This window comes from Lithobates pipiens, unplaced genomic scaffold (genome assembly GCF_037356315.1).
Source record: "Lithobates pipiens isolate NorthernLeopardFrog02 unplaced genomic scaffold, aLitPip1_a1.2 Scaffold_30, whole genome shotgun sequence".
Taxonomy (NCBI): Eukaryota; Metazoa; Chordata; class Amphibia; order Anura; family Ranidae; genus Lithobates; species Lithobates pipiens.
The window spans coordinates 40,743,088-40,766,853 of record NW_027507791.1 but is presented as its reverse complement, the minus strand read 5'-3'; the positions used below and the strand labels follow the sequence as shown (position 1 = coordinate 40,766,853).

General features: G+C 39.8%; 1 protein-coding gene across 4 annotated transcripts in view; it reads right to left on the bottom strand.

The window, feature by feature from the left end:
* Positions 1–23,766, bottom strand: part of LOC143942692 (NACHT, LRR and PYD domains-containing protein 3-like) — a 235,938-nt gene that overhangs the window by 206,675 nt on the left and 5,497 nt on the right. For 3 of the 4 annotated variants that reach the window (XM_077464073.1, XM_077464070.1, XM_077464072.1), the window contains exons 2-6: positions 21,018–21,171; positions 17,017–17,177; positions 13,480–13,651; positions 6,894–6,959; positions 1,836–3,549 (exon numbers count right to left, since the gene is read on the bottom strand). In XM_077464073.1, coding sequence (XP_077320199.1) covers positions 1,836–3,549; positions 6,894–6,959; positions 13,480–13,651; positions 17,017–17,177; positions 21,018–21,084 — 2,180 coding nt within the window. In that variant the 5' untranslated portion in view covers positions 21,085–21,171. Of the gene's footprint in view, positions 1–1,835; positions 3,550–6,893; positions 6,960–13,479; positions 13,652–17,016; positions 17,178–21,017; positions 23,627–23,766 lie in introns of those variants that run through there. The other variant, XM_077464071.1, reaches the window with a different exon arrangement.

The window sequence follows — 23,766 nt, the reverse complement described above, 5'->3', positions numbered from 1 at the left end:
TGTATAATTTAATAATTGGTTAATTTTTGTTGCACTTTATGTATATGTTTACTATAAGTGGTTAAAACATGTCTCACTTTTTGCATTCGCGCAGTGCGAGTGCACAAAATCACTTTTTTGGAGATTAGCAGAACCTTTTTATCTTTTTATCCTTGCAAGGAACGTTTTTATGCATTGTCAACCTGTTGGTACCTTTTTTGAATAAATTAGTCAAAGGTATCTCTACACTATTGGAGTCTTTTTTTTCTCCTCATAACTTTTTGCGGAAATCCATTGGATGACCACATCCCACTGGTGGAAGGAAATGCCCATTGATGCACAGTGATTTACCACTGCATTGTTGCGCGATCATGCAACACTGTAACCAAATAAAATTGATATCATTTTTCCACGAATAGATCTTTCTTTTAGTGGTATTTGATCACCACTAGGTTTTTTATTTATTGTGATATAAAAAATGAAAAAAATATGGGAAAAAAACAATGTTTTTTACTTTCTGCTATAAAACATGTAGCACCCTGATGTTTAGGCAGGGCTGCTAATAAATGTAATGGCCCTTGATAGTTGCCTTAGCCAATTGTTAGGAGATCAATTGATCTACCCCTAATTCTGGAATTGCTGCACTTCTCTCTTCTGTTACTAGGTGGTTGGGTAGCTGGTGACATTGGGTAAAACAAGGGCATAGCAAGGACAGATTATGAATGAATGGGGTATCTCAGCCAATGGGCAGGGATTTTCTTCTCTTGGCCTTGATGATGGTGGTTCTGTGTCACCTGGATGGCTGTCTGGGTGGACATGTATCATATTGCCCTGGGCTGCTAGGCCAGAAACCTAAGGCCTATCCTGGGGACATCTGGCTGCTAGGTGGCTGAGGGCCTATCCAGAAGCAGGAGAGCAGTGTAGGGTTGGAACTGCAGGCTTGTAGTCCAACCAGAAGTAACGGTTCCGCCAGCCGGGGAACCAGTTCTGGTCGGAAGAAGAGGGAAAGCTGACACCACTAAGGGCCCATCCACCTTGTTACCGGAGATCACTGAGAGTTGAGTCCAGTACCAGAGCTGACTTCTAGCCAACCGGTGATGGTGGAGAAGCGGGAAAATTTCAGCAAATGCTAAGTCAGGGACTCAGCGGGACAACAGAGGTGATGCTTTTGGAGTGCCAAGATAGGGACCTAACGTGCCAGTAGGGGTGAAGCTTGAAGACTATCTGTGAGTGCCAAGCTAGGGATCCAGCACTGAGGCGGGGGTGACGTTTGAGGAAGATACTGAGTGCTATAGTGAAAGAGCTCAGGGGATCCAGTGGCTAGTGGATCTGAGTGAGTGTGGGGTAAAGAGAACTGTTTGTGTTGCAGATAGTTGATTACCATTAGTAATAGCTGCAAGATTGTTGCCCTAGGAGACAGCGGCGGTCCTACCTATACAGAAGTGGTGTCTGGATGGAGGCCTTCACCTGTATAGCTGTCTACCTATTGAAGTTTCGGTGTCTGCTAATTATTTTATCATCTACCTAAGGGTGTCCTGGCCTAACCCAATTCTGTTTAAGAGACAATAAATCTCTTTGCATTCAAAAAGTGTCTGGTGCCCAACTGTTCATCTTTCATTACACCCACCATGCCTTGTAACCCACTCTACACTGAAGGATGTCAGCTCTCCCTAACTCTGGAGGTACCTATTAGGCCAAAAGAGGCCCGGGGCTTTGTTATAATTCTATGCAATCATCCGATGCATTCACATAGATACCTATAGAGGCCACATATAATAGACAACAAGAAACACCAACAATTTGTAATATCTCTGGAGAAATTTCTGAACATTTCAGTAATCACAGTTAAACTTTACCTCAAACTCTTGATATTGTGTAGAACCGGTAGAAGTTTTTTCAATCCTTCACCAGGAATTTTACATGAATTTAGATTTACTTCTTCTTTCTCTCTGCAGGATTGAAGGATAAAAGACATCACAGAGCAGTCCAGAGGGCTGAGGGGGACATCAGAAAAGTCAGCTTTATATGATCCAATACATTGTGACACCAGAGCCTTATTCCTGCTCTCACGGAGATAGTAGAATACATTGAGAAGATCTGTCTTGTGTTCTCTGGATTGTTCAGTTATCTGTTCTTTTACTATTTTCTTCTGGATCCAGGTGATGACATGTCTGGCAGCCTGAGTAGACAATTCTCCCACATGAGACTTTAACATGGATCTAGTAGTAGAGTCAGAGAGACCGCAGAGGAAACGGAGGAGTACTTCAGCACGGCGGTCATTGTGAGATTCAGCCTTATCAAGTGTTTCCTGCAATCTGTCAGCATTATAGTTAAAAAAATGAACCAAAGCAGCAAAAAACTCCTGAAGAGTGAGATGCAAGAAAGTGTAATCCACATCAGGAGGCTGACCGGATTCCATCATGAAACATGAAAAGAGATGTTTATCATTTCTTACACTGAATGACTCCAGATCACGATCATTAAATACAATCCTGTGATTCATGACTCCATGTTCTGCCATCCACCCAATAGATGTAAGCTGTTCCCAGGCAGTGTGACCACCATCTTTATTCAGACTGTGATTGGCCAGAATGTTGGCGACAAAAGTCACAAAGAGTTGTGTCACTGTTTTGGGTAATGATGTCATCAGCTGATCTGTGTTTGTTGTTTGGGCTCTGAAGCACATTGATAACACTGTACAGATGATCCAGCAGTATGATGGGATATAACAGAAAGTGTACAGTGTGTCATTCTCCTGCACATAATGAAAAGCCTTCTCTGACAATTCCTCATTTCCAAAGAAATTTTTAAAGAAGATCAATCTGTCTTCATGGAGAAATCCCATGATCTCAGCTATTCTCTGGAAAACACCGATATCAACTGATGCCAGTCTGGTTGGACGGCTGGTTATCAGTACAGAGCATCCCTTAAGAAGGCTCTGCCTCACCAAACTGACCACAATCTCACCAAAATGTGATCTTTGTTTTGGATTGGACAGGCTACTTGATATAAAATCCATTTGGTGAATATTTTCATCTAATCCATCAAATATAAACAGAAGTCTCTCTGGATCTTGTAAAATGTCTCCAATCTGACTCTCCAGATATGGATATTGATGAAGAATCATCTCCTCCAAGCTGACCTCTCCCAGTCTATTAAGGTCCCGGAATCTGAAGAAGAAGACAAAGGCAAATCTCTGGTAGTGTTTTCCGGTCACCCAGTCATAGACAAACTTCTGCATCATTGTGGTCTTCCCTATTCCTGGCACTCCGCTCACCATTACTGCATGTGGTACACATTGTGACTGGTGGCTCCATCGGAACAGCTTGTTGAGAGAAATGTGTTCCAGTCCAGTTTTTGTTTTCTTCAAGCATTTCTCATGTTTTACCCCAGTCTTTATTATCTCATTCTGGGGACGTTCTCTGAACTGATAAGTGGAGACTACAATCAGGTTCACATAACGCTCATTGATGAGAAATGTTTGTGGTTCCAGGGTAGTTCCTGGGGGTCTATGCTCCTCTAGCATCTCAGTCTTTTCCATCAGATGTTGTTTGTGCTTTTCCTGAAAATCTGAAATACAATAAAGCTGTTTTATGACTCAGGTTAAAGCAGTAATTGAGAATGGATAAGCAGACCCCCCAGTGGAAGTGGAGCTGTCAGGGACTATCTCTACCCCCTTCAAAGTTCAATGTGTTATTTTGGTCTCCTCACCACATATTCCCAATAAGTACCCCATGCAGAGCTGCCTCTGCTAAACTCTGTGCCAAGTGTTGGCATCTCTGGCGTCCACTTTTGTGTCCTTCAGCCCCCAGACATCCAAATAGACATTCCAGCCTGCCAGGCAGCATGTCCTCCCACAATGTTTGTCCAGCAGCACTTCCACCAAAAAGCTGGATATCAAACAAGTCACTGTGATCAAGAGTGTCCTGATGGGCTCCGAGATGGCTCAGATGAGCTCACACCTGACTGGAGATACTTTACTATGCAGACATCAATCAAAATCATCAGGGCTGCTGATAGGGGGGGGACCACCAGTCCTCCTGTAGGGGACCCCGGCACACAGAGGGGCCCGAACAGCAAGAGGAACCAGAGTTGTCGATATGAGGAGCAATTACAGAAAGATGTCCTGTGCGGCTCTCTGCAGCAGATAAAAGCTGGTTTCTCTCCCTCCCACCAGCTTTTAGCTGCTGCAGGGAGAGACACAGGCCATTGCTCCTGTAATTGCTTCCTCCTCCCTGTTCTATTATAAAAGGGCTCATTTACGCAGGTTCTCTGTTATGCTTGTGTCCGCTAATAATAATTTTAGTGTAGGCTGTATGGGGCCCCGTGATTTCTAACAGCAGCCCTGTACCTGCAGATAAGTAGAACTATTTTTGCAGCTCTGCCTTTTGTCCTGTAGAATGATGGTGTCTTATTGGAAAGTGTATTCTCATAGCAACCAATTTAAGTATTTTTTTTTAATTATTACTGATTGTAACATTAAATCTCAAATTCAGGCTACTATAAAATTTTAATGTTTTTGATTCGGTAGTGACAATGATCATAGCCACACCCCCAAAACGTTTTTTTTCACTGTAGCAAGCATTCACATCCTACATCAGAGTGGAACCTCTGCTCTGAATTCAGGAGCTGTGCAGAATTCTTGCTGTCCCATCAAAGGAAGCTGCATTTGGTGGACCCCACTGCAAGGATCATTGGGTTTACAGTGCATCCGGGAAAGTATTCACAGCCATTCACTTTTTCCACATTTTATGTTACCTTATTCCAAAATGGAATAAATTCATTATTTTCCTAAAAATCCTACAAACAATACCCCATAATGACAAGATGAAAGAAGTTTGTTTGAAATATTAGCACATTTCTTAAAAAGAAAAAATGAAAAAAATTCCTCAATACTTTGGTGAAGCTCCTTTGGCACCAATTATAGTCTTTTTGAGTATGATGTTACAAGCTTGAAACACCTATTTGTGGGCAGTTTCTCCCATTCTTTTTTGCAGAACCTCTCAAGTTCCATCAGGTTGGATGGGGAGACAAATGGAAAGAACATGGCACAACAGCAAACCTGCCAAGAGACGGCCGCACAACAAAACGAACGGACCGGTCAAGGAGGGCATTAATCAGGGAGGCAGCACAGAGACCTAAGGTAACCCTGGAGGATCTGCAGAGTTCCACAGCAGAGACTGGAGTATCTGTACATAGGACGACAATAAGCAATACGGCCCATAGAGTTGGGCTTTATGGTAGAGTGGCCAGAAGAAAGACATTACTTTCAGCAAAAAAACAAAATGGCACGTTTTGAGTTTGCGAAAAAGCACGAGAGACTCCTAAATCGTATGGAGGAGGGTGCTCTGGTCTGATGTATGGAGGAAGGTGCTCTGGTCTGATGTATGGAGGAAGGTGATCTGGTCTGATGTATGGAGGAAGCTGATCTGGTCTGATGTATGGAGGAAGGTGCTCTAGTCTGATGTATGGAGGAAGGTGCTCTGGTCTGATGTATGGAGGAAGGTGATCTGGTCTGATGTATGGAGGAAGGTGATCTGGTCTGATGTATGGAGGAAGGTGATCTGGTCTGATGTATGGAGGAAGGTGCTCTGGTCTGATGTATGGAGGAAGGTGATCTGGTCTGATGTATGGAGGAAGGTGCTCTAGTCTGATGTATGGAGGAAGGTGCTCTGGTCTGATGTATGGAGGAAGGTGCTCTGCTCTGATGTATGGAGGAAGGTGCTCTGGTCTGATGTATGGAGGAAGGTGCTCTGGTCTGATGTATGGAGGAAGGTGCTCTGCTCTGATGTATGGAGGAAGGTGATCTGGTCTGATGTATGGAGGAAGGTGCTCTCATCTGATGTGACTAAAATTTTACTTTTTGGCCATCAAAGAAAACGCTACGTTGGGTGCAAACCTAAAACATTACATCACCCAAAGAACACCATTCCCACTGTGAAACATGGTGGTGGCAGCATCATGCTGTGGGGATGTTTTTCAGCAGTCAGACTGGGAAACTGGTCAAAGTTTAGGGAAAGATGGATGGTGCTAAATACAGGGATATTCTTGAGCAAAACTTGTACCACTCTGTGTATGATTTGAGTCTAGGGCGGAGGTTCACCTTCCAGCAGGACAATGACCCCAAACACACTGCTAAAGCAACACTTGAGTGGTTTAAGGGGAAACATGTAAATGTGTTGGAATGGCCTAGTCAAAGCCCAGACCTCAATCCAATAGAAAATCTGTGGTCAGACTTAAAGATTGATGTTCACAAGTGCAAACCATCCAACTTGAAGGATCTGGAGCAGTTTTGCAAGGAGGAGGAATGGGCAAAAATTCCTGTGGTAAGATGTGGCAAGACTCATAGAGACTTATTCAAAGTGACTTGAAGCTGTGATAGCCGCAAAAGGTGGCTCTACAAAGTATTGACTTTAGGGGGGTGAATAGTTCTCTACATTAACGTTTATTTTGTCCTATTTGTTGTTTGTTTCACAATAATAAAAAAAAAAAAAAAACTCAAAGTTGCGGGCATGTTCTGTAAATTAAATGATGCAAATCCTCAAACAATCCATGTTAATTCCAGGTTGTGAGGCAACAAAACATGAAAAATGCCAAGGGGGTAAATACTTTTGCAAGGCACTGTAAGTGGATAATGCACATTTATCTCATTAAAATATTTACAGTTCTAACCTAGAGGCGCCTGTGTTTCTTTTCTCATTTGTCTATTGATGAGATTCAGTTTCATTAGATCCATTTCACTGCATTGAGCTCCTGGACTTGAAATATAATGTGATGTTCAAGAATTCTCATCCTGGCAAAGCCAAAAGACAGACCCGGGATCCGGTGTATTTGGTGCAAACTTATCATCAGCTCACTTTACACAAAATGAGTCTTGTGTTTTATCAGATATATTACGTGTTTTGTCTTTTTACCTCTCAGCTCCGGAGTCAGGGAGTGTCCGAGTTCATCCAGTAGAATCTGATCCACCAAACCCTTACCTATAAAGAAGTAATGCTAGGTATGAGTCATGTATGATTGAAGCTACACATTAGATTGAAACAAAAACATCTAAACAAAAGAATATAACCTAAAACTGAACCATGGGATCAGCAAATGTTGTCGAAATCTTTCATAATGTGTATTCTTACTTGGATCTTGGTGTGCTTTGTGTATTTTTTTCCAGATCTGTTCAGTAATCAGTGTGATAAGGAATGTAGAGTGGGTACTCCTGCGCTAAATGGAAATAGGTGACAATATACTAAAGGAAGATAAAATAGAAAAGGTTCTGCGTACACTGTATGGACCAAACTCGTGTCCAAATGTGTAAGTAAACAAAATTATGAGGGATGGTGTTGCTCTCCTTATATAGGATTCTATATTATCCTATATGTGAAATTCTCAACTAGTGATAATAACTAAAAAGACATATATTACAGACATAAAGTGCACATATGTGTATATCTTATGCCAAAGAAAATTGCATAAATACGTAAGTACGTTAAAAAAGGACATAAATATTCACCATTAAAATACCGAAAGTGCAAAGAATCTTAAAAATTATATATGGAATATATATCCAATATTTGCAAAATTGCATAAAAATAAATCAGTGGGTGAGTGATCTGTGATAATTGTGCGAGATATATAAATAATTCATACAGTACTTATTTCATCAAGAAGCGATCAATAAACAAGATTAAATATATATATAAATAAAAAAAATAGGAGAAATAGGAGAAAATATATATATGAAAAATGAAAAAATATATAAAATATATATATATATATATAAAAAAAATATAAAAATATATAAAAATATATATATTATATCTTAAAGTAAAATAAGTGTAACAAGTCTCTAACTATTTATTGGTCCAATGTGCAACAGTAGTGGAAGTGTGGAAGTGTTTCACAAGGACACTTTGTGCTGCTATCTTAATATTCGGTGGTACTGTGCCTTTAAGTGATGTGCTAAAGGTCTTCGGTGTCACTGACACCTGTGGCTAAAATGAATGGTTACCTTACTGCTGTCTGTGCTATCAGTGTGATACTTTGCTTCTATGCAGGAACTTCCTGTAATAAAGAACGGCGTTCTCTCAATTTCTCCAACCCATCAGGAACTCCAACCACGTAGTTTATGCTTTATTTAAACCCTTAGTAATTGGAGATTTTGACGAATTGGTGGTTGGACCCCACACCGGCAACTGAATAGAGTCTGGTACAGGAAGATTGAGCTGTTTTGACAGCACAGCGGCTAATGAGGACAAAGTTGACGCCGCCATTTTGTTGCCCAGTATCGGAGTGGAGTAAGAATCTTCACTCATAATATCCTGCATCGGACTCTATTCAGTGGCTGGTGTTGTGTCCAACCACCAATTCGTCAACAACTGCAGTTACTACTAGTTTAAAGAAACTGGAAGGTAAGTAAGTTGGAGTTTCTGATGGGTTGGAGAATTTGACAGAACACCGGTCACTGCTGCACTCTCTCTCTCTCTCTCTCCTGGTGCAGGGTGACTGGGCTGGACTCTGCCCACTCCTGTAGTTTTAGTAGCCTGTAGTGGGTGGGGCCCAGTTATGTCCCCTCCACAGCTCTGCTCTCTGCACAGGCTGCAGCACAGTGATGATGTGGAATTCCCTTCCACAGACGGTGGTCTCAGCGGGGGGGGGGGGGTATCGATAGTTTCAAAAAACTATTAGATAAGCACCTGAACGACCGCAACATACAGGGATATACAATGTAATACTGACATATAACCACACATATATCTTGGACTTGATGGACTTGTGTCTTTTTTCGACCTCACCTACTATGTAACTGTGTCACTGTTCTTTTTTACAAGGGAAAGTTGTCACATGGTTTACATTCTACATTATTAGTAGGAATTCTGTCTATACCAGCCGTATTCAAACCAAAGCACACCGGGGAGCTATCTAGGCTCTTCAGGGGTGTCTTGGCCAAATGTCTAATACCGTATATACTCGAGTATAAGCCGAGATTTTCAGCCTCTTTTTTGAGGCTGAAAGTGCCCCCCTCGGCTTATACTCGAGTCACCGCTGTCTGACTGCCCGAACAGCGTGTCGAGCAGACAGACAGCGGCCATTCTACCTTTCAAAAGCCGCGCCTCCGCCTCCGCCTCCGCCTGTGATAGGCGGAACACTCAATTTCCCAGCAGTCAGTGTTCCGCCTATCACGGACATCGGCTCATCCTCGGATGAGCCGATGTCCGTGATAGGCGGAACACTGACTGCTGGGAAATTGAGTGTTCCGCCTATCACAGGCGGAGGCGGGGCTTTTGAACAGGGGAATGGCCGCCAGGGCGCCGACGAAGAGCGGCGATCCTGGCATGGGACGACACGGAGGCTCGGGACGGGACGACACGGAGGCTCGGGACGGGACGACACGGAGGCTCGGGACGGGACGACACGGAGGCTCGGGACGGGACCGGACGGGACCGCTCGGGACACAGGTAGGCTGGACACACAAGGCTGCACGGACACACACACACACACACACACACACACACACACACGGATGGATGGACACACACACACACACAGGGATGGATGGATGGATGGACACACACACACACACACACACAGGGATGGATGGATGGATGGATGGACGCACACACACACAGGGATGGATGGATGGACACACACACAGGGATGGATGGATGGACACACACACAGGGATGGATGGATGGACACACAGGGATGGACGGACACACAGGGATGGACGGACACACACAGGGATGGACAGGCATATCTCACCCTTGGCTTATACACGAGTCAATAGGTTTCCCAGTTTTTTGGGGGTAAATTGGGGGCCTCGGCTTATACTCGGGTCGGCCTATACTCGAGTATATACGGTAATTCCCCGAATTCTGCCGAAAAATTGTTCAAAAGCCAGGGAATAGATCAAGCCCACCTATTTTTTGGTTACAAAAAGTTCATTGTGCAACATTACAACCTTGGGCATCATGTGGGCCAGCCGCTAGGTGTCCTAACATCAGTTAATGAGGAGTTTGGGTGCCTGCACAGCATCCTTGCTTTTCCCCTCCTCTGCCTTCTCCATCAGGATCGGGGTCACCTTAGCTGGGTGAGGGAGAGGAGAAAGTTATGGAGAAGAGAAGCCCTGGGATACTAGTCAGTACCACTGTAGTTGCTTTCTAAAAATGTTGATGTTGCCACGTTATGTAAAACGATTTGTTTAGTTTTTTTACATTTTAAAATGGGGCGCCTTAAGGTCATGCAAAATTTTAAAGGGAGCCTTGACTGAAAAAAAATATTGAGACTCACTGGGCGGAATTATTGAAAAAGACAAATTCCAAACTGACCGAGAGGTTTTTGTGTGGAAATGGGAATGAAAGAAAATCTATCAAAGAGAAAAAGAGAGGAGAGCAATGATAGTGGAGAGGAGTGCTGTGTATGTGTACTGGGTCCATCACCAACAATGAAGTTACACTTGGGATAATTGTTGGTAATCATTATTTTGGGATAATTTGTCTAAATCTATATTTTGGGATAATTTATTTAAATCGTTATTCCAGGAAGATTTGTATAAATCATTATTTTGAGATAATTTGTATAAATCATTATTTCGGGATAATTTGTATGAATCATTATTTCAGGTGTCAATCGTTATTTTGTCACATTGTTAAAACACAAAGTTTTGTTACCTGTCTGTGTGATCTCATCCAGAATGGCCAATACATAAGGATGAGGAGGATCTTCCTGATAATTGTTGTTAATCATTATTTTGGGCTAATTTGTATAATTCATTATTTTGGGCTAATTTGTATAATTCATTATTTTGGGCTAATTTGTATAAATCATTATTTTAGAAAATTAATATAAATCATTATTTTGGGATAATTTGTATAAATCGTTATTTTAGAAAATTTATATAAATCACTATTTTGGGATAATTTGTATAAATCGTTATTTCGGGATAATTTGTATAAATCATTATTTTGGAAAATATATATAAATCATTATTTTAGGATAATTTGTTTAAAACATTATTTTGGGGTAATTTGTATAACTCATTATTCCGGGATAATTTGTATAAATCATTATTTTGGAAAATTTATATAAATCATTATTGTAGGATAATTTGTATAAAACATTATTTTAGGGTAATTTGTATAACTCATTATTCCGGGATAATTTGAATAAATCATTATTTTGGGATAATTTGTATGACTCATTATTCCAGAATAATTTGTATAAATCATTATTTTGGAAAATTTATATAAATCATTATTTCAGGATAATTTGAATAAATCATTATTTTGGGATAATTTGTATAAATAATTATTTTGCAATAATTTGTATGAATCATTATTTTGGGATAATTTATTTAAATCATTATTCCGGAATAATTAATATAAATAATTATTTTGAGATAATTTATATAAATCGTTATTTCGGGATAATTTGTATAAATCGTTATTTTGTCACATTGTAAAAACACAAAGTCCTGTTACCTGTCTGTGTGATCTCACCCAGAATGGCCAATACATTAGGATGAGGATGATCTTTCTGATAATTGTTGTTAATCATTATTTTGGGCTAATTTGTATAAATCATTATTTTGGGCTAATTTGTATAATTCATTATTTTAGAAAATTAATATAAATCATTATTTTGGGATAATTTGTATAAATCGTTATTTCGGGATAATTTGTATAAATCATTATTTTGGGGTAATTTGTATAAATCATTATTTTAGGATAATTTGTATAAAACATTATTTTGGGGTAATTTGTATAACTCCTTATTCCGGGATAATTTGTATAAATCATTATTTTGGGATAATTTATATAACTCATTATTCCGGGATAATTTGTATAAATCATTATTTTGGAAAATGTATATAAATCATTATTTCAGGATAATTTTAATAAATCATTATTTTGGGGTAATTTGTATAACTCATTATTCCGGGATAATTTGTATAAATCCTTATTTTGGGATAATTTGTATAAATAATTATTTTGGAATAATTTGTATGAATCATTATTTGGGATAATTTATTTAAATCATTTTTCCGGGATAATTTGTATAAATAATTATTTTGGGATAATTTATATAAATCGTTATTTCGGGATAATTTGTATAAATCGTTATTTTGGGATAATTTGTATAAATTGTTATTTGGGGATAATTTGTATGAATCATTATTTGGAGATAATTTGTATAAATCATTATTTCAGGTGTCAATCGTTATTTTGTCACATTCTAAAAACACAAAGTCCTGTTACCTGTGTGTGATCTCATCCAGAATGGCCAATACATTAGGATGAGGATGATCTTTCTGATAATTGTTGTTAATCATTATTTTGGGATAATTTGTAGAAATCATTATTTCAGGATAATTTGAATAAATCATTATTTTGGGGTAATTTGTAGAACTCATTATTCCAGGATAAGTTGTATAAATCATTATTTTGGGATAATTTGTATAACTCATTATTCCGGAATAATTTGTATAAATCATTATTTTGGAAGATTTATATAAATCGTTATTTCAGGATAATTTGAATAAATCATTATTTTGGGGTAATTTGTATAACTCATTATTCCGGGATAATTTGTATAAATCATTATTTTGGGATAATTTGTATAAATAATTATTTTGGAATAATTTGTATGAATCATTATTTTGGGATAATTTATTTAAATCATTATTTCGGGATAATTTGTATGAATCATTATTTTGGGATAATTTGTATAAATTGTTATTTCAGGAGTCATTCATTAATTTGTCACATTGTAAAAACACAAAGTCCTGTTACCTGTCTGTGTGATCTCATCCAGAATGGCCAATACATTAGAATGAGGATGATCTTTCTGATAATTGTTGTTAATCATTATTTTGGGATAATTTGTATAAATCATTATTTTGGAAAATGAATATAAATCATTATTTTGGGATAATTTGTATAAATCATTATTTCAGGATAATTTGAATAAATCATTATTCCGGGGTAATTTGTAGAACTCATTATTCCGGGATAATTTGTATGAATCATTATTTCAGGTGTCAATCGTTATTTTGTCACATTGTAAAAACACAAAGTCCTGTTACCTGTCTGTGTGATCTCATCCAGAACGGCCAATACATTAGGATGAGGAGGATCTTTCTGATAATTGTTGTTAATCATTATTTTGGGCTAATTTGTATAAATCATTATTTTGGGCTAGTTTGTATAAATCATTATTTTGGAAAATTAATATAAATCATTATTTTGGGATAATTTGTATAAATCATTATTTTGGGATAATTTGTATAAATCATTATTTTGGAAAATTTATGTAAATCATTATTTTGGAAAATTTATATAAATCATTATTTTGTGATAATTTGTATAAATCATTATTTTGGGATAATTTGTATAAATCATTATTTTGGAAAATTTATATAAATCATTATTTTGGGATAATTTGTATAACTCATTATTTCAGGTGTCAATCGTTATTTTGTCACATTGTAAAAACACAAAGTCCTGTTACCTTTCTGTGTGATCTCATCCAGCATGGCCAATATATTAGGATGAGGATGATCTTCCTGTAGCGCATAGAGACATTCCCAAAGTCCAATCACAGCTTCTCTTCCCAGATCCTGAATATCTTGTAGCAAGGTGCGAGAGAAGGAAGACGGGTCTTTTTCCATCGATTCATATTTCTGGAGAAAATATCTTATTATTGTTCTATTATTACAGTTAAAAAATGTAATTTGCACCGTTCACCATAGCTTCATTCTTTACATTGTTAGCATCCGGTGCAGACTCTCGCACTGTCAGCCTGATCTGAAATATCAGTGGGTGTGCAGAGGTGATTTGGATAATCCAGGTTTACAATGTTTTATATGAAGTTCCCCCCTTTTATTTTTGTTTTCTTTGACCTTCATTAAATCATCTGCCTCATTTCACCTTATTATTTACATACATAGGTATTCAGCCATTTCATCTGGGCGGAGGTGGAGTGGAGCATTCCCACGGGCTCCCATGCCTCATACCATTCTACTGAGGTTGGTGCCTTTTGATTACAGTCTTTTGGTGAGTGATAAATTCATGTTTATGAAATATGTTGGCTTATATACTTTTTCATATATTTCCACATTCTAATGTTATACATCTGGATAACCAACAACATGTAATCAATCACCTGTCTTATCTCTCCGCAAGAGAAGCACCATAAGATCTGTTAAGGAGTTGAATATGCAACTCTATTCATACATTTAATGTTTTATAAATGTTTCATAAACATAGATATCTAGACTTTTTCAACATATATTTATAATGATATGCCATTAATATGTACATATACAAAAATCTACCGTATTTATCGGCGTATAACACACACTTTTTCCCCCTTAAAATAAGGGGGAAATCGTGGGTGCGTGTTATTCGCAGATCCCCCACCGATTGTGAGCTCTTCTGCCTTTTTGCCTAGATTTTGGAAAATTTATATAAATCATTATTTCAGGATAATTTGAATAAATCATTATTTTGGGATAATTTGTATAAATCATTATTTCAGGATAATTTGAATAAATCATTATTTTGGGGTAATTTGTATAACTCATTATTTCGGGATAATTTGTATAAATCATTATTTCAGGTGTCAATTGTTATTTTGTCACATTGTAAAAACACAAAGTCCTGTTACCTGTCTGTCCGATCTCATTCAGAATGGCCAATACATTAGGATGAGGAGGATCTTCCTGATAATTGTTGTTAATCATTATTTTGGGCTAATTTGTATAAATCATTATTTTGGAAAATTTATGTAAATCATTATTTTGGAAAATTTATATAAATCATTATTTCGGGATAGTTTTTATAAATCGTTATTTCGGGATAATTTGTATGAATCATTATTTGGGGATAATTTGTATAAATTGTTATTTCAGGTGTCAATCGTTATTTTGTCACATTGTAAAAACACAAAGTCCTGTTACCTGTCTGTGTGATCTCATCCAGAACGGCCAATACATTAGGATGAGGATGATCTTTCTGATAATTGTTGTTAATCATTATTTTGGGCTAATTTGTATAAATCATTATTTTGGAAAATTTATGTAAATCATTATTTTGGGATAATTTGTATAAATTATTATTTTGGGCTAATTTGTATAAATTATTATTTTGGAAAATTTATGTAAATCACTATTTTGGAAAATTTATATAAATCATTATTTTGGGATAATTTGTATAAATCATTATTTCAGGATAATTTGAATAAATCATTATTTTGGGGTAATTTGTATAACTCGTTATTTCGGGATTATTTGTATAAATCATTATTTCAGGTGTCAATCGCTATTTTGTCACATTGTAAAAACACAAAGTCCTGTTACCTCTCTGTGTGATCTCATCCAGAATGGCCAATACATTAGGATGAGGATGATCTTTCTGATAATTGTTGTTAATCATTATTTTGGGACAGTGCTCTCTGCTATTTTCGGCCGCAGTTGGCCATTCTTGGCTATTTTCGGCTGCTCTCTGCTATTTTCGGCCGCTCTCGGCGGCTTTCGGAAGCTGCCGAGAACGCCCGAAAGCCGCAGGGAACAGCCGAAAATAGCCAAGAATGGCCAACTGCGGCCGAAAATAGCAAAGAACGGCCGAGAGCTACCGAGCGCCGCCGAGATACACATCCGCTCTGTATCTCGGCAGCGCCATTTTTAAATGGAAAGCCTGCAAAAGAAACTGACAAGGCTGCAAATGACTGACAAGGCCGCAATGGAAGGCTGCAAATGACTGGGAAGGCTGCAAATGACTGACAAGGCTGCAGTGGAAGGCTACTAATGACATGTAAGGCTACAATGCAAGGCTGCAAATGACACTGACAAGGCTGCATTGATGGGCATTTACTGTAAATGTACGTTTTTTTTCCTTAAACTTCCCTCCTAAAAGTTTTTTTTCCTTTAAAATTCCCTCCTAAACTTGGGGTGCGTGTTATACGCCGATAAATACGCTATGTATTAACATTTTTTTATATATTATATATTTCATAAATTTTTATTTACATAATTATATGATTTTTATAGTATCAATTAATGTTTTTATTTGTAGAATTCGCACAGCGTCATTTTGTGCCATCTTCAAGGCCCTGACGAAGCGGCACTGTCCGTGAAACGCGCAGGCCACACTTTTGCTCATTATTGGGGATCTGCACACAGTGAATTCAAAATTTATCGTACAAACTGTAATGTATTCTTAATTGTTTTTTATAATTAATAAAATTGTCAATTTTTTCATAAATTGAATCCTATTTGTTTATACTTCTCAGAGACACAATTAAAGTGGTTGTAATCCTTCCCCCACAACTTTGTCCCATGTAAATCAGCATAAAAAACCCTAATAAACACTGCTTGTAGATATCTCCTTACTTGCTTAGTATTGTTGTAATCTTTGTTGTTCTGTAGAATGAAGTCACTGAGCATGCCCAGCTCTCCCCTGATGTAAGGCACCCTCTCTATGTCTTATCTATCTGTTATCAGGACTTCCTACGGCACAACACTGAACTCTGATAATCACTTCCTCCTACACACCATGTGATCATGTGACCTCACATACAGTTTAAACTGCAGTCTTATCAGCTGAAGCTGATAAGTCTGACAAAGGGAAACATTAGATATCGGCACAAGTAAATACTATGAAATAAACAAGTAAGCTATGAACAGGGAAGCAGGGTTGCTATAGAAACGTTGGATTGAGAAGGCGGCTTGGTTAACAGTACAGGAAGTGCTCAATGTAAGGGCGGAAATACACTCCACTGTGGACTCAGAAAACAATACTTAAGATGGCGCTGCCTTACCCCTGGAAACAAGTTTTTTAAAGTTTCTTTATACCGTAAGTAATATGCGATTTGGACTGGATTACAGTGGCTATAGTCTGATAATGACTTATTATAATGGACTAAATGAAAAGAAGCATCAGAGTGGGAGAGTTTACTTCCTCTTTAAAGTCCCATTTAGTTCTACATATTTTTATGAAACATAGTTACCATACATATGTTGCTGTAGGAAATTTGGAAGTAACTTACATCTGTGTTTAGAACATTCTGAGATTTTAGTTCTACCAGGATGTAATGAGGGTTCAAGTTCTCCAGGATGTAGGCCAGATCATCTCTGTAATGCTCGTATATCCTCCTCACTGATGAATCGGAATACGCAGACAGCTGATGGTGGAACCTCTCAATGCCATCTAGAAAAACACACAGAAATAGATTTTGTGGCCTTCCTGAAACCAACTTTATAAATTATGTGAATTCCATCACAAAAACTTTTATCTCAATGCTGGATCAATATTCTGTAAGTGGTGGGTATGTAACAAATGACATTTCTATAAGAGCCAATGGAGCAGGGGATATCTATAAGGACCAGAACATGAATTGCCCTGTGATTGAGGATTTATATTTGTACATCCTAAGCTAACTATCTATGAATTCTTACCGAGAGCTGTAATCAACAAAGTCCAATACAGATTAATTAAAAAAAAATACATACAGCCAGGGCTGGTGCAAGGATTTTTGACACCCTAGGCGAAACCCAATTTTGCCGCCCCCCCTTGGCTCCACCCATGACTCAACCCTTTTTGCCCTGCCCATGCATACCCAACCTTTTTAACTAAACACCCATCAAATGCAGCCCACCAGTGTCCATCAAATGCAGCCTCACAAGCGCCCATCAATGCAGCCAACCAGTGCCCATCAAATGCAGCCTCACCAGCGGCCATCAATGAATGTTTGCTTCCATTCATTCAGGAGTCAGTACACAGACACAGTTCTCTGCCACCGCTGCGCCTCTGACACTATGTGTTAATGGAGCGGCGTCTGCCTGCTGATGCTGAGACTTAGTTGCTTGCTGCAGAGAGAAGAGAGTGGCTGGGTGCCCTAGGCAACAGGGTGCCCTAGTGGCCTCGTTTGCCTAGTGGTAGCGCCGGCCCTGCATACAGCTAAGATAATTGATAAGATAGCTAAGATAATAATAAACTCTTCTGGCTACAATACTTAAAGAAAACTTTACCCCAACATTCCATATTTCTTATGCAGCTGAGAACAGAGGATGTGTGATCACTGATATAAATAACTTTTTTTTTTGTAGTGCATTCCACAAAGGAGCCACAAGTGAAATGGGATCCCCCATCCTCCACACTCAGGCACAATGCATTTTCACAGAGTCATAAAACAGTCCAGTACTTTGTTTTTGTGTTGTATTGAGGGATTCGAACTTGGATGGGGAGTAGGGATATTATGGCATGCCCACTTTGACTACAGAAAACCCTGAATATATACATGTAGCGGTACCCCCATAGGGGCTGCTGAATGTAGCAGTCCGTCTGTCACCCTGCCCAGCCAGGCACACACAGAGACATAAAAGCAGTCCTTGCACATGTTTTTTTAAGTTTTATTGAAGGGAATTTAACTTGGATGGGGTGGGGAACTTATGAGATGCCCAAGTAACCAACAGTCAAAGTTGGGACTACTATATACAGTACACCGTGGTATATACAATCTCCTCTTCTCCTCCTGCACTTCCTTGCTTGAAGATTATCACTCCTCAATCCTCCAGCACAGCACTTGCTGCATTTCCTGGGCTAGCTAGCACTGTAGGCCTGACACTGGCTAAGCCAGGCCTGAATCAGATGCCCTTTACAGGCAGGGGCCTGAATCAGATGCCCTTTACAGGCAGGCCCCTATGGTGTAGCAAAATAGAAAAGTTCCAGTGCTAGCTGTCCCTGTGGCACTTCTTCAGGCACTGCTGGCCCTCCCGGCCCATCTCCGACTGCTGCATCTTAGTCCTCTCAGGTGTGCCTCCCAGTCCTCCCGACGGTGTGAACATTCACCAACCCTCTTAACTGCCTCTGTGGAACTCCTGGAGACTTGACTGGCAGAGTTATCCTGCTGTCCCCTCTTGCTCCTCCTGGCCAGGACACCTCTGTGGGTTGTAATAGGGTCCCGTCCACACACGTGCCCAGACCCAAGGTCACCAGCCCCTGGGGACCTCCCTCAAAGGCCCTGACAGCCTAACACTCCATCTCCATCTTCCACCCAATCAACTCCTCCCCAGCTGGGCTGACCCTGGGTATTTAAGGAGGCCTGCCCCCCTGCCAATCCAGATGGGGGATTGGTCAGGGCTCCTCAGAATATCCCAGGTGACTCCACCTCCCCTCTCCACCTCTTTCCAGAAAGTACCAGAAGATTCTGGAAAGAAGTGGGAGGTCCTGGTGACACCACCTGTGAGTCACGCAGCTCTATTCTAGGTCCCTCCCAACCCAGATCAGAAAAACCCACTGGAAATGTACCTGTTCTAAATAAAACAAAATAAAAAAACAACACTACTCTTCTAGCACACTAGAGAGTGCTACATACAGTCTATATAAACTCCACTGCTTCCTCCACCACACTTCTCCCTTTGGTTGTGTAGCAAGTATAGTGTCCAGCGTATATCCCTGTGGCTACTGATCACCTCTTCAGGCACTGGCACCGTAATCAGTGCAATTTTATAGCACGGATCGCTGTATAAATGTGAATGGTGCCAAAAATGTGTCAAAAGTGTCCGATATGTCCGTCACAATGTCACAGTCAAGAAAAAAAATCGCAGATTGCCGTCATTACTAGTAAAAATTAAATAAATGCCATACATCTATCCCCTATTGTGTAGACGCAATAACTTTTGCGTAAACCAATCAATATACGCTTATTGTGTTTTTTTTTTTAACCAAAAATATGTAGAAGAATACATATCGGCCTAAACTGAGGAAAAAATTATTAATTTTATTTTAAAAATTTGGATATTTATTATAGCAAAAACTAAAAAATATTGTGTTTTTTTCAAAATTGACTCTCTTCTTTTGTTTATAGCGCAAAAAATAAAAACTGCAGAGGTGATAAAATACCACCCAAAGAAAGCTCTATTTGTGGGAAAAAAAGGACGCCAATTTTGTTTTGGTGTAACGGCACACGGCCGCGCAATTGTCATTCAAAGTGCGACAGCGCTGAAAACTAACAATTGGTCTGGGCAGGAAAGGAGGTGAAAATGCTCTGTATTGAAGTGGTTGAACATCGTGCATGGGGGTCCCCTTAGTCTGCCTGTAAACTAGCGCATCTTTCCAATGTTTATTACAGTACCCCAACAAAACGAAATTTCTGTTATTCGCTTTACCTGTCAGTGGTCATAAAGTTATGGCTGATTGGGGTATATAATAAAAAAACATGGCTGCATTCATCTAGATCAGCCTTTCTCAACCTTTTGAACACAGAGGAACCCTTGAAATAGTTTTCCAGTCTCAGGGAACTCCTGCTAAAAATGAGAAATCTACAACTCATGATACATTAGTGTGATGGTCAGTGGGAAGAATAGTCCTCCTTACACTTGTAGTCATTGGGAAGAATTGCCTCCTCATGCCGCGTACACATGATCGAAATTCCGACCAGAAAAAGACCAATGAGAGCTTTTCATCAGAAAATGCGACCGTGTGTACGCTCCATCGGAATTTAGCTGTCTAAATTCCCGCCAGCCAAAAATTGATAGCATGTTCTCAATTTTCCCGACGGAAAAACTTTCTATCGGAAATTCCGATCGTGTGTATGCAATTCCGACACGCCAAAAATCACGCATGCTCAGATTCAACTACGAGACGGAAGCTATTGGCTATTGAACTTCCTTTTTCTAGTCCCGTCATATGTGTTGTACGTCACCACGTAATAAACGATCGGAACTTGGTGTGACCATGTGTAGGAAAAACAGCTTGAGCCGAATTCCGATCGTATGTACGCGGCATTACAGATAGCTAGATAGATGGTGTCAGTGGGAACTGAGAGGCAGAAATTGCCAAATGCTGAAGGAACCCCTAGCAACCTCTGGAGGAACCCTAGGTTGAGAATCACTGATCTAGATATCATTTATGAAAACTTGACATATATATATATATATATATATATATACATATATATATATATATATATATATATATATAGAAATGGATTACTTTTTAAAACTGATCATATCTATAAAAGACAAGCCGTGACTGATCTCTGATTACCGGTAAGGAGGACTCTTCTCTGGCTCTCCGCCAAATTTCTGAAGGCACTTCTCTCTGTCTTCTTCATCTTTTTGCTCTTCGTTTGTTTTACAGACAAATCCCAATCATGGCGTGGAACACCTGGACACACAGATCCATTGTGATTAAGATCCCCCTGAAAAAGAAAGAAGCCTGAGATTTAATCTTTATGGAATTTTATTTATATACCGGTATATCCAAATCTAAAAAACAAAGACAGACAAACAGCTTTTACTGAACTCCAGGCATAAGTAATAGACACAAATTAATAGAGCTCTGTAGTCATTAACCACATGCCGACCGCATATATATACTGCAGCAAAGGCGGCTTGGCTGCGCAAATCGGCGTACCCGTACCTCGGTCTCTGCATGTGGTACTGCAGGCGCGTGCACGCCGTGGGAGCTCGCCTGTGGGTCCATGGGACTTGATGTCCACCGGCCACCCACGATCACGGGAAAGAAAGGGGAGGAGAGAGAGAGAGAGATCAGCTGTTCCTAGTGATCAGGAACAGCGATCTCTCTCTTCCCAGGCAGCCCATACCCCATACAGTTAGAAACACCTCCCAGGGAACACAGTTAACCCCTTGATCGCCCCCTAGTGTTAACCCCTTCCCTGCTCGTGCTATTTATACAGGGGGATCAGTGCCCTTTTATAGCACTGATCATTGTATTGGTGTCACTGGTCCCCAAAAAGTGTCAGATTTGCCCACCGCAATGTTGCAGTCCGGCTAAAAATTGCAGATCGCCACCATTACCAGTTAAAAACAATAAAAAGTCCATCAATCTTTCTTCTATTTTGTAGGCGCTATAACTTTTTTGCACAAACCAATCAATATATCAATATATGCCTATTGCGATTTTTTTTTACCAAAACTATGAAGAATACTTTACACTATTATAACAGAAATATATATATATATATATATATATATATATATATATATATATATATATATATATATAATATTTGCTAAACAAGAACATCAAGCAAATAGAAAATGCAAAACTTTCCTTCTCTTTCTCGCTCCTTTAACCACTTCCCAACTGGCGCACGCCGATATACGTCGGCAGAATGGCACGGGCAGGCATATTGGCGTACAGGCACGTCCATTTCTATATGCCGCCCTGCCATTGCGTCTGCGCCACCGCCGGCGCGCTCGCGTGCCGGTCGGGACCCCCATGAGTCCGGTCGCGGACTCAATCGCCGCGGGGATACCCGCGATCATCTCACGGGGAGGCTGAACGGGGAGATGCCGTTGTAAACAGCATCTCCCCATTCTGCCTAGCAGCAAGTGACACTGATCTCTGCTCCATGTGATTGGAGCAGAGATCAGTGTTCACTAACACAAAGCCCAGCCCCCCCCACAGTTAGTAACATGCCCCTAGGAACACTTAACGCCTACACTGCCACCCCCTGGTTAACCCCTTCACTGCCAGTGTCATTTACACAGGAATCACTGCATTTGTATAGCACTGATTGCTGTATAAATGACAATGGTCCCAAAAATGTGTCAAAAATGTCTGATGTGTCCGCCACTATGTCGCAGTCACAATAAAAAACGCTGATCGCCGCCATTACTAGTAAAAAAAAAATTATTAATAAAAATGCTATAAAACTATCCCCTATTTTGTAAACGCTATAACTTTTGCGCAAACCAATCAATAATCGCTTATTGTGTATATGTAGAAGAAGAATACGTATTGGCCTAAACTGAGGGAAAAAAACAGTTTTTTTATACATTTTTGGGGGATATTTATTATAACAAAAAGTAAAAAATAATGTGTTTTTTAAATTGTCGCTCTATTTTTGTTTATAGCGCAAAGAATAAGAATCGCAGGGGTGATCAAATGCCACCAAAAGAAAGTTCTATTTGTGGGGGAAAAAAAGGACATCGATTTTGTTTGGGAGCCACGTCGCACGACCGCGCAATTGTCAGTTAAAGCGACGCAGTGGCCGAATCGCAAAAAGGGGTCTGGTCTTAAACCAGCAAAAATGGTCCGGGGGGCTGAAAGTGGTTAAAATATATGAAACAAGACACATTCAATACATGGCTTACAGTGCATTAGCCCCGATCAGTGTATTTTCTTGCCAGTGTAAGATCAAAGTCTGATTCATATCTCCGTGTCTTCAAAGAAATGTAATTAGAGAGGTTTATGGATGTTCTCCCATATAATGAAGTGGTTAATCACAATTAAAGGAGCACTAACATTAAATTAGATTACTAGATTACTAACATTCATTATATTAAAGGGGTTGTAAAGGTAATTTACATACTTACCTCCACTGTGCAGCTCATTTTGCACAGAGTGGCCCCTAACCTGGTCTTTTGGGGTCCTTAGGCGGCTGTCTTGGCTCCCCCCTGCAAGGACTTCTCACCTTCATGTGAGCTACCTTGTATGGTGTGGAGTGCTTGCGGGCGCGCTCCCATGAAACAGCTGGCGGCCATAGCCGCTCACTGTATCACTCGGCCCCCACGTCATTGGATGTGATCGACAGCAGTGCGAGCCAATGGCTGCGCTGCTTTCAATCTATCCACTGTAACGGCCAGGCTGAGCGTCGAAGAGGATGTTGGGGGGAGCGCGGGACTATGGAGGGGTCAGGTAAGTAAAACGAGGGGAGGGGGGGCTGGGGGTTTGGCATTGTCGGATGTTTTTTCACCTTAACCACTTAAGCCCCGGACCAATTTGCAGCCAAAAGGACCAGACCGCTTTTTGCGATTCGGCACTGCGT